We start from the raw sequence: 14,107 nt of genomic DNA, 5'->3' as shown, positions 1-14,107 counted from the left end.
TTTTTGCTGCCCCATCATCTGCACCGTTTCAGTGGCATTACTCCCACGCCGCTCAATTAGATTCCCCCATACACGGCCACACCCGGGTTCGTCCGTTTTTTTCAGCTGATTCTAGTCTGTTGACTGCAAATGATTTCCCCCGCCCATTCTTCAGTGTTGTCACTCCATCGTTTTTCTGTCTTTCTGTCCGTCCCTCTCAGTCCAAAACTGTTCCCTGGAGAATTATTTAAACAAGACAAACGTAGTTTTTTTTCTCTTTTTTTAATTAAAAAATATATATTTATCTTATTATTAATTGATATCAGCAGATCTTCATCATCATTATTGTCCTATATGCTACTTGATGATTTGGCGCGCTTCTTCATTGATGATTAGATTAAATGAAAAAACAAAACAAAACATAATAATAATAATAATAATGGTATTTATATAGCGGTGAATCTTGTGTATAGACAAATCAAAGCGCTTTCGCACCAGTCATTCTCACGCATGCATAACTCTAAAACTGGAGAAACTGAAGACAAGGAAGAGGCAGGAAAGGGAGGCTATTTTGGGAAGAGGTGGGTTTTAAGGCCACCCAAAACAAAACAAAACAAAAACAAACAAACAAAAAAGCACAAAAAAACCACAACCAACCAACCAACCAAACAAAAACAAACGAACAACAAAAACAAAAACAAACAAACAAACAAAAACAGAAGAATATCTAAGACAAGTCAGAAAGCAGCAATGAAGTAGGTTAGTGTCGAGGGAAGGGTGGTGGTGGTGGAAGCTGGTTTTGGTGGGGGAGGGGTGGGGGTAGGATATTTAGGGACTTAAAGAAAGCAGTTCAAAAGACGATAGTCTCAGGCATGGACCAATCTGGCTCTCTGCTTGGCTGGTCAGATGGTTCGATATGGGTTATCGGCTGTGGTCGAAAGGTTATGTACAGCCTGCGGGGTGAATGGGTTAGCAAGCGGGCCAGGGATTCGGGGGAGCGGGGGTTGATGGGTAGGGGAAAAGAGAGAAAAAAAGAAAGAATAGTGTGTGTGTGTGTGTGTGTGTGTGTGTGTGTGTGTGTGTGTGTGTCTTTGTGCTTGTGTTTGTCTTTGTGCTTGTGCTTGTGCTTGTGTGTGTGTTTGTGCTTGTGTGTGTGTGTGTGTGTGTGTGTGTGTGTGTGTGTGCGGGCGCGATCGCGTGATTAAGTTTGCGAGTGAGTATGCGCGAATGTGTGAGTGTGAAAGTTTATATGAAAGAGTGTGAAAGTTCCCAAGCACGGGCTTCATTTAGTTACTGGTCCATGCCGACGTCCTTAAGAATGCTTTAAAAAAAGAAAAAGAAAAATTGTACACCAGCCTGAGTCTGCCACTAGGTTAGCATGCATACTACATCGTGTAACTTGGGCAAGACACTCTCCACTATAATCAAATTCTAGCCCAAATAGTCGGAACAGCAGTTGCCTCCTCTGCTGTTCTGATGGTCATAATCGGACACGACTGACTATCATATATACATATAATTACACACAAACACACACACACACACACACACACACACACATATATATATATATATATGTGTGTGTGTGTGTGTGTAATATCGTTATCTTTTTTTAGTACAACCTCCGCAAAAATCCGATCACCAGAGAAGGTTGGGGTGGGGGCCAATGGAGGGGTTGGGTTGGGAGATGGAGGGATGACAGTAAAAGGGTTAAGTGATGGCAATCTTCCCTCTCAAGGTTTATCAAACGTTAAGAAGCCGCGACCAATCACTTTCATCGCTGATCTTTTAAAAATCGGCAAATCCCTTGTTGGTCTTTGTGAAGCGTGGACATGGATGAGTGGTCTCTTCTCTTCAAAGCCTCTTCTTTTCTTTCTTTTTTTCTTTCTTTCTTTCATTCTCTTACTTTCGTCTTTTTAAAAGAAACATATATTTTGATCAGATTTCTTTTTGTATTTGCTTTGGCGCGGTTTGTTCTTAAGCCCGATAATTTCTTCTTCTTCTTCTTCTTCTCCTTCTTCTTCGTTCGTGGGTTCCAACTCCCTCGTTCACTCGTGCGTACAGGAGTGGGCTTTTACCCTGTTTTTACCCTAGCCATGTAGGCAGCCATACTTCGTTTTCGGGGGCGTTCTTATATTCGAGTTCTTGGGGGGTAATTCTGTTCACTTAGATCTACAAACAATGACGGAAACGAAGAAGAAATAGATTAAAAAAGAAGATCGTGGTTTCTGCTGAACAGATCACACAACAACAACGAAACAACAGTAAGCAAACGAAAGTGCCAGGGATGGAGGATAAGAGGGGTAGAGGGCTGTGGGAGGGATGTATCAGTATTTTAGATATATCGATCCAAATCGTATTTTGCTCACCAGCAGAAACAAGTGTTTGCCAAACAGAAAGCAGCCAACACTAATCGGCATTTCATTGCTTCATAATCATTATCCAGATCTTTCAATGTTTCAAACTTTCCTTGTCTTCACCAGCTTCTAACACAAATTTGTCACAAAATCGACAAACGCATGTTCGGGCGTTACGCGATAATCCCTCTGGCCAGGTCAAGTTCGACAAAATGATGATCATTGGACTGGGCGCGTTCTCGCATTCCGTACATTCCGATCACGATGTCGGTTTCAGTTTCTGTTTCTCAAGGGGGCGTCACTGCGTTCAGACAAATCTTTGCTGCCCTTCGAGAGGATTTCTAGTTCGGATCCTTCGTTGCTAATTCATTGCGTTTGTTGTTTTACACACACACACACACACACACACACACACACACACATGCACGCGCGCGCGCTTGTGTGTGAGTGTATGTGCGTACGTGCGTGCGTGCCTGTGTGTGTGCGTGCGCGCGTGCATGTGTGTGTGTTTGCGTGTGCGTGCATGTGTGTGTTTGTTTGTGCGTGCATGTGTGTGTGTTTGTGTGCGCGTGCATGTGTGTGCGTGCATGTGTGTGTGTGCATGTGTGTGTGTGTGTGCGCGCGCGCGCGTGTGTGTGTGTGTATTAGAACAGGACGTTGTAAAATGCTTTCTTGCTGTCCTGCCCTGTTCATAATTATCGTGACACCACTGAAAGTTAAAAACAAAACAAGACAGAACAAAACAACAACAACAACAACAAAAACCCAAACAAACAAAAAAACAACAACAAAAAAACCCAACAGCTTAAGACCAAAAGACTGCTCACTGAATAAACTACCACCACTAACTAACATGAACGTAAACCCACAACCGTCTTTGTGACCGTTTCTCAACAACACAAAGAAAAAGCAAGCTGCCTATCATTAACATCTACCGCCCAATCGCTTCTCACGACTGATTGATGAGTCCCTTTTCAAACTAACCCCCGTTCCCCACCCTCTCTCTTCTTTGCAAACTTCGATCTCCCCCTTTGCCCCCAAGGCAACTGTGGTGGTGGTGTGTCCATCGAGATCGATGATGACCATCGTTGTCATCCAGGTGGGGGTTGGGGGGAGGGTAGTGGTGGGGTGAGGGGGAGGATGCTCATGAATCTATCTGTGAGTGCGCAGATGGCTGAATAATCCAATCTGCGCACGAAATGTTCGCTGACAGTTGGGGCAGACAAAGACAGGCACATCATTGTCAGGGAGCTTGTTTGCCCGTGACTTTCTGGCCTGCCTCTTCTGAACAGCTGCAGCAGTCCTGTTGGCCTCGCACAACTTGGCGCCTTTGTGCACAGCAGCGCGCCATTTGTCACGGTCCACTGCAGATTCCTCCCAGGAGTCAGGGTTGATACCAAACGCTTTCAGAGAGACTTTCAGAGTATCTCTGAAGCGCTTCTTCTGACCTCCGTGTGATCTCTTCCCTTGTTGCAGCTCGCCATAAAAGAGCATTTTGGGCAGCCGATGGTCTGGCATGCGCGCCACGTGTCCAGCCCAGCGAAGCTGGGACTGCATCAGGATGGTGAAGATGCTGGGAAGGGTGGCTTTTGCGAGCACCTCTGTGTCTGGGGTCTTGTCTTGCCACTTGATGTTCAGTAGCTTCCTGAGGCATGTTGTGTGGAAGTGGTTCAGCTTCTTGGCATGTCGTTGGTACACTGTCCAAGTTTCGCAGGCGTACAGTAGTGTGGGGAGAACTACTGCTCTGTAGACCTTTAGCTTTGTCTCAAGACTAATGCCTCTTCTGTTCCAGACATTTGCATTGAGTCTACCAAAAGTTGCGCTTGCTCTTGCAATCCTGACGTTCACTTCATCGTCGATTGTCGCATTTCGTGACAGTGTGCTGCCAAGGTATGTGAACCGCTCCACCGCACTGAGTCTCTGACCGTTGACTGTGATGTTGGGCTCAACGTAGGGTTTCCCTGGGGCTGGCTGATGGAGAACTTCAGTTTTCCTCGTGCTGATGGTAAGGCCGAAGTTCCTGCTGGCAGTGGCAAACTTGTCGACGCTGAGTTGCATGTCAGCTTCAGATCCAGCGTTGAGGGCACAATCATCAGCAAACAAAAAGTCTCTGATGATGTCTGTCATGACCTTCGTTTTTGCTTGAAGCCTTCTGAGGTTAAACAACTTGCCATCTGTTCGGTACTTTAGGCCGATTCCAACATCGCCATCTCTGAAGGCATCAGTAAGCACTGCAGAGAACATGAGGCTGAACAGCATTGGAGCCAGGACGCAGCCTTGCTTGACACCATTTGTGACAGCAAAAGGAGCAGATGTTTCGCCATTGTCCTGGACTCGAGCCTGCATGCCTTCATGGAACTGGCTGACCAAGGAAATAAATTTCCGAGGGCATCCGTACTTGGCCATGATCTTCCACAGTCCCTCTCTACTCACGGTGTCGAAGGCCTTAGTGAGGTCGACATAGGTGGAGAACAGATCAGCATTTTGCTCCTGATATTTCTCTTGCAGCTGCCTTGCAGCAAACACCATGTCGGTGGTTCCGCGCTCTTTCCGGAATCCACATTGGCTCTCAGGCAAATGACCTTGGTCAAGGTGTGCTGTGAGGCGGTTTAGTAGGATCCTGGCAAGTATCTTGCCTGCGATGGAGAGCAAGGAAATGCCCCGATGGTTATCACAGGCTTGCCGGTTCCCCTTTCGCTTGTACAAGTGAATGATAGATGCATCTTTGAAATCCTGGGGGATCGTCTCTTCTTTCCACATGAGTGAGTACAGCTGATGGAGCTTCTCAGTCAGCACAGTGCCTCCATCCTTGTAGACCTCTGCTGGTATGGAGTCTGAGCCAGGTGCTTTGCCACTGGATAGCAGACGGATTGCTTTCTGGGTCTCAAGAAGTGTTGGCGGATCGTCCAGTGCTTCGTTGATGGGGACTTGTGGGAGACGGTCTATGGCTTCATCATTTATGGAGGAAGGGCGATTTAAGACACTGTTGAAGTGCTCAGCCCAGCGTTCGAGAATTTTCTCCTTCTCGGTGATCAAGGTATTCCCATCTGCACTGAGGAGGGGGGATGATCCTGAGGATGTGGGGCCGTAGACTTCTTTTAAGGCATCATAGAACCTCTTCATATCGTGCCTGTCGGCATATCCCTGGATCTCATCAGCTTTGTCACTCAGCCACTAATCCTGCATCTGGCGTAACTTTTGCTGAACAGTCCTGCGGATGGCATCGTATGCATCCTTTTTTGATGTGGACTTTGGGTTGCTCAGGTAGGCTTGATGCAGACGGCGTTTCTCATCCAGAAGTTGCTTGATTTCATCACAGTTTTCATCAAACCAGTCTTTGTGCTTTCTGGTCATGGGTCCCAGGGTCTCTGAAGCTGTACTATAGATCAGCTCACGCAGGGTCCTCCAGTCAGACTCCACATTCTGGTTGTCCAGAGAGGCGGATTCCAGACGATCTTCCAGCAGCTCCACAAAGGACTGTTTGATGGTGATGTTTTTCAGCTTAGCGATGTTGAGCCGTTTTGGAGCCTTCTGGCCTTGGGGGCGTCTCTTGGGCTGGATTCGAATATTCAGCTTCGAGACTACAAGGCGATGGTCTGTCCAACACTCGGCGCCGCACATGGTCTTTGTTACACGTACATCTTGCCTATCCCTTTTCCTGACGATGACATAATCGATGAGATGCCAATGCTTTGAGCGAGGGTGCATCCATGACGTCCTGTTACGGGTAGGGAGGCAGAAAACTGTGTTGGTTATCAGCAGTTCGTGCTCTGCACAGGTCTGAAGCAAAAGCAATCCATTTGGGTTGCAGTGGCCCACACCGTGCTTTCCAATCACTCCATCCCAGGAGATGTAGTCAGAGCCAACTCTAGCATTGAAGTCCCCAAGAATGATGAGCTTGTCTGCTTTAGGGATAGCAGCAATGACAGAGTGAAGGTCCTCGTAGAACTTCGCCTTCACTTCATCCGGGTTTGTCATGGTTGGGGCGTAGGCACTGACAATGGTGAGGTGCTTCTGGCCAGATGCCAGTGGGAGTTTCATGGTCATAAGCCTATCGTTGACTCCCTTTGGGATTCCTGCTAGCTTGCTGACAAGTGCTGTTTTTACTGCAAAACCAACACCAGCCTCACGTCGCTCTTCGCTTCCTCGTCCACTCCAGAAGAAGGTGTAACCAGATCCCCGTTCACAGAGCTCGCCTTCGCCTGCAAGCCGAGTCTCACTCAAGGCTGCGATGTCAATGTTGTATCTGGCGAGTTCGGATGCAACTAGTGCCGTTCTCCTTTGGGGTCTGTCCGCGTTATCTCTGTCCAGGAGAGTCCTTATGTTCCAAGCACCAATGGTGAGAGGAACGATCCTTGGAACAAGGATCGTTCCAAGGCAACTACTCACTCCCACAAACACTAAACCAATGAGCCATCGTTCTTTTTTTTTTTTTTTTTTTCTTTTTTTTCTTTTTTATAGAGAAGTCCCACACCGGATGATGAGTTATCTCATATAAAAGCGCGTATTATAAAGAAGCGAAGTTTGAAGGGCGTTGAAACAGACCGTCAGAGAGAGAGACAGGGACAGAGAGGGAGTGGGAGTCAGAGAGACAGAGAGAGAGAGAGACTGTGACAGGGAGCGAGCGAGCATCTTCTCCTTGGTCTAAGGAAATTAAAGAGGGGTTGTCGTTCTTGTTTTGTCCGGCGGTTTGGGTTGGCAGTGTGTCTCTTTATTGTCGTACAACGTGCTTCGGCTTTGCTGCGAATGAAAGACCCGAGGTCTGCTAAATCGTCAGGTGAGGAGGGTACCGCTGTTCTGGTTTTTGACTCACTTGTGTAAACAAAGTGAGTCTATGTTTTAACCCGGTGTTCGGTTGTGTGTGTGTGTGTGTCCGTGGTAAACTTTAACATTGACATTTTCTCTGCAAATATTTTGTCAGTTGACACCAAATTAGGCATAAAAATAGGAAAATAGGAAAAATTCAATTCTTTCCAGTCATCTTGTTTAAAACAATATTGCACCTCTGGGATGGGCACAAAAATTTTTTAAAAATGAAGCCTAATTATGTGCAAACTGCATTTACTGTTATATTTATATTTTTTGTATTCTCTAAACTTGGCACTTTGATCTGATATTCTGACCCAACAACAAGAGCAGTCATTATTATCATTTTTTGTTCAAACAGGAACTTCTTTTGCTAAGCATGGAAGTTTTATTTATTTTGCAAACGTTTTGGTGCAGATAGTAAAAAGGGAAATTACACTGTAAATAATGCTAGGGGACTTAATTTGCTTTAAACCGATCTTTCTCATCTTAAACATTACATTTTGAAATTATACTCAATACATAAAAAGCTTATTTAAAAAGTGTATCACAAGTGAGTCTTGAAGGCCTTGCCTCTCTTGTTTATTTTGATATTGATAATGGGATTGATATACTTGAAGAGTGTCTGACTGACTGTTTATTGGCACACGATGCTTAGGACTTCAAACATTTGTCAAGATCTGTCTGTGAAAGATTATTTTCATATGCTGCAAGATGGGCACAGCAGCCGAATAGTTAAAGTGTTGGACTTTCAGTCTCAGGGTCCCGGGTTCGAATCTCGGTAACGGTGCCTGGTAGGTAAAGATCGGAGATTTTTCCGATCTCCGAGTTCAACATATGTGCAGACCTGCTAGTTCCTTAACCCCCTTCGTGTGTATACGCAAGCAGAAGATCAAATACGCACGTTAAAGATCCTTCAGGGAAGAATCTTCATGTCATTGAACAAGAGCAAGACAGTCGTTGAAAAAATAATGTGGAATGAGGAATATGCTGATTTGTTTCGTGATACTCAAAGGAATAATGAAATGAGGACTAAAATTGATAATGCAATAGATTTAGTTCATGTGGATGTAAATTATGTATTTTTATTGTTTAATGAATGTATCAAAGAAAGTGCAGAATGTATGAAATAAATGTGTGCGTGTCAATAACAAGAAGGCACGAGATGACTGGTTTGATAAGAGTTTACCAAGAGCAAAAGAAAGGTAGGGCTTTGTTATGAAATAGACGACGGACATTAAAAGCAGAAGCCGTAGATGTTTGATTGCGAAAAGAGAGTATAAACATTTAATAAAGAGAAAAAGGAAATAATCTAATAGATCTTTAATAGATAAGTTTGTAGCTTCTATAGATTGTCAAAAAGAATTTGGGAGTGATATCAGCAAAGATTGTCAAAAAGAATTTGGGAATGATATAAGTAAACTCTCGTTTAAAAGAAAACAGCCGACAAAGCATTGAAATAGATACTTGGTTTAAATATATTCAGCAGTTGCTACAACCAAATGTAGATAATGTGGAAAACGAGGCTAGCTGTACATGTTGATGATATACTTGATGATGACACAGATCAATACATAAATAGATCAATATCTAAAGAAGAGGTACTGCTGGCAATAAGGAAACTAAAAAATGATAAGGCAGCTAGTCCTAATGGAATCATCATTGAACAGTTTAAAAATTGCATTGAGCAGGTACTTCCTTTCTTTCCTAGATTATCAAATAAATTGTTTGAAAAAGGTATTTACCCAAATAACTGGACTGAATAAATAATTTTGCCCATTTATAAGGAAGGTGATATAAATGATTCCAATAATTATAGAGGAATTTCCCTATTTTACATAAGTTGTAAATTATATGGAATAATTATTAATAAGAGATTGAGAGAATGGGTGGATGAAAAGGACATCACTGGTGACCACCAAGACGGTTTTAAAAAAGATATTCCACTGTAGACCACATTTTACGTTGCTTGCATTAGTACAGAAAGTTTTCTTTTAACCGTAAGTTGTATGTTGCTTTCATTGATTTCGAAAAGGCATTTGATTCTGTTAATCGTAATCTTCTGTGACCAGTTTTACTTAGGAATGGTATAAGAGGTAAACTTTACAAGTGTATAAAAAGCATGCATAATGTAGTAAGATCTACCGTTCACTGTGGCGCTAAACTGACTGAATTTATCATCTGTTTAGGGTTAGGCAGGGGGGATGCTTTGTTTATTAATGAATTAGCAATCCAAGTAAGTAATAATGGAAGACATTATTCATACTTTTGTTAGCTGACGATGTTATTCTGGTGTCAGAAACTGTTATTGGTTTACACAGTTGAACGACTTTCACCATGCAGCAGTTTCACTCCAATTAAAAGTTAATATGTCTAAAAGTAACATCATGGTATTTCGTAAGGGCGATTATTTGAGCAGTAGAGAAAGGTGGGTGTATGATGGCAGTCTGATGCCAGTTGTCAATGTTTACAAATATCTGGGCATATTTTTCTCCACACGCTTGAGTTTCGTTGGTGCATGCAAAGATCTTGCAAGCAGAGCCAAAAATGCATTAATATGTATTATGAAAAGCTGCATGTGCTCAATAATGTTTCCTCTGATTTATTTGTTAAACTATTTGGTGCACAAGTGCAACCTGTTGTGCAATACAGGTCTAAATTATGAGGTCTAGATAAAGCTGCTATTCGCTGTGAACCAGTCCACACTTTCCATTAAAGAAATTTTTAGGAGCAGATAGGCAAACGCCCACTGATTTAGTGTATGGTGAAACGAACCGATACCCGTTATATCTAGTTTCTGCAGTCAGGTGTATCTGTTACTGGTTGAGATTTCTACAAATGGAACATAACAGAATACCTCGCAAAGCTTATGATATGGTGTATGGTTCAGATGCTAGAGGCTGAGTAAACTGGGTAACCGAGATTCGTCATTGTTTGTTTGAATATGGGTTTGGATTTGTTTGGTTAAACCAGTGTTGATAGCATCCAGGCGTTTATCGGTGTGTTTCGACAACGACTGATTGATTGTAGATGGCAGAAGTGGTCTGATCATATTCAAAATAGAGAAAGAATTAGTTTCTGTAAGAATTTTTGCAGTGTGTCTGATCTGAAACTTCATTTAGTGTTAAATATGGATAGACATTTAAAATATATAACGAAAAGATTTGTATTTGGTATTACCGAATTAGCGGTCCATCATTACAGATACAGAATATATGTATCAGTTTCATTTTCAGTAGCTAATGGAGGCGTCACTGCGTTCGGACAAATCCATATACGCTACACCACATCTGCCAAGCAGATACCTGACCAGCAGCGTAACCCAACGCGCTTAGTCAGGCCTTGAGAAAAAAAAAGGGGGGTGATTAAATAATAGATAAATACATAAAAAAGAACTAATAATAATAATATGTATAAGGCGCAAAAACGTGATGAAGTCAACTATAAGCGTACATTTTTTTTTTTAATTTTAATGTATATATATATATGTAACGACAGTTATCTGATCTGTCCATTATGTAAAGACCCACAAGAACATTAGATACCCTTTGTTCTTTGCTGTCCAGCTTTAAGGAACATTCGAGACGAGTTAATTCAACCAAAATATTACAGAAAGCCTACGTTGTTTAAACTGAACTTAGTGATGTTATCTGCTCCCCCTGAAGTTGTTCGTAAATTTTCAATATCTTTATTCAAAGCTTTCAAATTCAGAGAAATGGCTGTTTCGTGAAAACGGTGTTTTCTTTGTTTGTTTGCTTTTTCTTTCATTGTTCTACACCTTGAACTGTAATGCAGTTATATCTTTGTTTGATTGTGTTTATTGATGCTCACAGTGTCGTGATGTCATGTTTGTAAAATGATGTTCCCACACCCCTTCATAAGGTTCCAAGGCCTATACATGAATAAACCATCTGTCTCTGTCTCTCTCTCTCTCTCTCTCGTTATTTCATTTTTTGTTGTTTTTTTGTTTTCTTTCGTTATTTCATTTACTTTTGGGGTTTTTTCCCAAATTATCCTAAATATTTTCTCCGGAGCTGCCCTAGGCTGGAATAGGGGGTGTCTAATCGAAAGCAACTGCAAAAGTCGTGAAGAGAGAGAGAGGGAGAGACAAAGAGAGAGATACAGAGACACACACACACACAGAGCGAGAGAGGGAGAGGCTTTCAGAATAATTCTGCCATCGTTCTTTATATTCTATTTCATTTCGTTTTTCAAAATTTCCTTGTATTCCACTTTCACGAAAAAAAAAAAAAATATATATATATATATATATATATATATAATACACACATATATGGTGAATTGTGTTAATGTCATAAGCACAAGTAACCCAGTGTGCACTTTGAATTATTGATTACATAATTCCGCATCATATAAGCTTCTTTTTTCTTTTACCCAGTCTGAATTTGAATGTACGTACTATACAGACTTTTTTTTTTAATAAAAAATACTAGTTTCAAAAGAAATCGTTCACAAACAACGCCACAACAAAACTAATTAAAAAATGGGTGATTTTATTCAGTATCGGTCTGATCAAAAATCAAATGTGCTTTCATCCGAAAAGAGATAAAGTTCTTGCTTGAAAAAAAAATCAGTCACGCTCAGTATTTTCGTTCAAACTGTGTGCATTTGTGGGAATGGAAACAGGGGGCAGACAGAAACAGAAACCGCCAGCAGCCAACTGACATTACAAATTCGATTTGTGTGCATTCTCTCATCGAGTGAATTCTTCTGCGCTGTGGTGCTGTGTTTGTATAATAGTCCTAATTTGTGAGATTTGCTTTATCAAGAACTGTTCGAATTCCGAACTGCTGGTCCCACAGACTGTACCGCCCAAATGTCTTGATACGATTTTACAACAGTTTTCCACGCAAACGGTTATCATTTGGTTTTGTTTCTACGTTCTTAAGGCACCGAAATAGCAACCATTGATGATTGTTGCCTGTCTTAACTCCGTTGGGTTTTCAAGCATTGGCTAAGTGCACATCTCTGTGTGTGTGTGTGTGTGTGTGTGTGTGTGTGTGTGTTTGTTTTTGTTTGTTTTTTTAACAGTGGGCTTCAGATTGACACAAGAAGTGAACAAACCCATGGAAGTTCTGGAGGCAGAATTTGGCGGTGTGCTGGGTAAAAGAGGAAGCTACCGACCCCCAGACTGTCTGCCCAAGGATCGAACCGCCATCCTCGTAAGCTGCACGAATCGCTGGACCCATCTGCGCATTTTCCTCAATCACCTGATCCCCTTCCTCATCCGTCAGCAGGTCTCCTTCACCGTCTGGGTCATTGAGTCGGTGAGTCACCCCTCTTTACTTCATTCTTGTTACAGGATGTCATCAACAGCTTAGTCTTTTGTGAAGGACTATGATTCTCAAATTAGGAGGCAAAATCGTACTGGCTCTTAGTGCTGCAGCCGTGGGGGCTAGTTGGCCTATGGGAACCAACCCGACGCCGACTGTTCAAAAACCCTCTTGCCCGAGAGAGTGGGGATGTAACTTGGGCAAGACACTCTCCACTATAATCAAATTCTAGCCCAGATGGTCAGGACAGCAGTTGCCTCCTCTGCTGCTCTGGTGGTCATAGTCGGGCACGACTGACTATCACACAAATTATGTCATTGAGTATACATGAACGGTAGGAGTGAGAAACTGCCCATTGTTATAGGGAACAGAGATGAAGAATAGGCCTACATGGAGTGGGAGTGATGATGTACATTGTGCTGTGAAGCAGATCGAGTTGAGAGAATGCTACAGCCCTTGCCTGTTGTTGAGGAGCTAAGTACAAACATCCTGAAGCAAGATTGTAATCTATGTTTTAACCCGGTGTTCGGTTGTCTGTGTGTGTGTGTGTGTGTCTGTGTGTGTGTGTGTGTCTGTGTCTCCGTGGTAAACTTTAACATTGACATTTTCTCTGCAAATACTTTGTCCATTGACACCAACTTAGGCATAAAAATAGGAAAAATTCTGTTCTTTCCAGTAATCTTGTTTAAAACAGTAATATTGCACCTCTGGGATGGGCACAAAAAAATAAATAAAGAAGCCAAATTATATGCAAAGTGAATTTACTGTTATATTTATATTTTTTGTATTCTCTAAACTTGGCCCTTTGATCTGATATTCTGACACAACAACAAGAACAGTCATTATTATCATTTTTTGGCTCAAACAGGAACTTCTTTTGCTAAGCATGGAAGTTTTATTTATTTTGCAAATGTTTTGGTGCAGATAGTAAAACTTGAGAAGGGAAATTACTCTGTAATTAATGCTAGGGGACTTAATTTGCTTTAAACTGATCTTTCTCATCTTAAACATTACATTTTAAAATTATACTCAATACATAAAAAGCTTGTGTGTTTTACTCTCAGTGTACAGGGCTTTCACTATGTTCATTCGCCCAAGTGGTCTTTTTCGGAAAATACTAAAATCAATACGACGAGTGGGCCTTACAGATCTGTTGGCAGAGCCCTGAAGGTCATGGACAAAAATCAATTGCGTACACATATTTATACACATTCAAAGCGCGTGCTCATATTCTTCGCGAACGCGAACGACGCCATTTTGTTTCAAGTTGTTGACCTGCCCGTTCAATCCTATATTCAATCGACAATACACGATAACATGTGATGGAAAGTTGGAGAAGGAGACCGTTAAATATTTATTCAGAGAAAGATTTGTGAACGCCTCATCACTTACTGGATTATGCCCCAAATTGCCATAAAAATATCCACAGAATCAGTCGGAATTCACAGTTAAAAATTGTAAACCATGCGAGTTAATACCCTTGAATTGATCACGATGAAACGAAAAAATTTCCAGTCTTGACTTTTCACAAAATGAAGTCCTTTTCACTTCTTACGACGTTTAGAAGTACTTGTACTTGGCTCTACATGTTATTAGTTTAACAAAATACTAAATTTTCATGCCAACTTTAAAACTATAAAACTAGAACATAAAAGAGAAATTGAATCGACC

General features: G+C 42.0%; 1 protein-coding gene across 1 annotated transcript in view; it reads left to right on the top strand.

Annotated features, from left to right (window-relative positions):
• Positions 1–14,107, top strand: part of LOC143278191 (beta-1,4-galactosyltransferase 4-like) — a 35,299-nt gene that overhangs the window by 9,367 nt on the left and 11,825 nt on the right. The window contains exon 2 of the mRNA XM_076583234.1: positions 12,195–12,430. Within this exon, the coding sequence (XP_076439349.1) occupies positions 12,195–12,430 (236 nt within the window). The remainder of the gene's footprint in view (positions 1–12,194; positions 12,431–14,107) is intronic.

This window comes from Babylonia areolata, chromosome 2, assembly GCF_041734735.1.
Source record: "Babylonia areolata isolate BAREFJ2019XMU chromosome 2, ASM4173473v1, whole genome shotgun sequence".
Taxonomy (NCBI): domain Eukaryota; kingdom Metazoa; phylum Mollusca; class Gastropoda; order Neogastropoda; family Buccinidae; genus Babylonia; species Babylonia areolata.
Note: the sequence above shows the minus strand (reverse complement) of the source record. Positions and strands in the feature narration are given on the sequence as shown.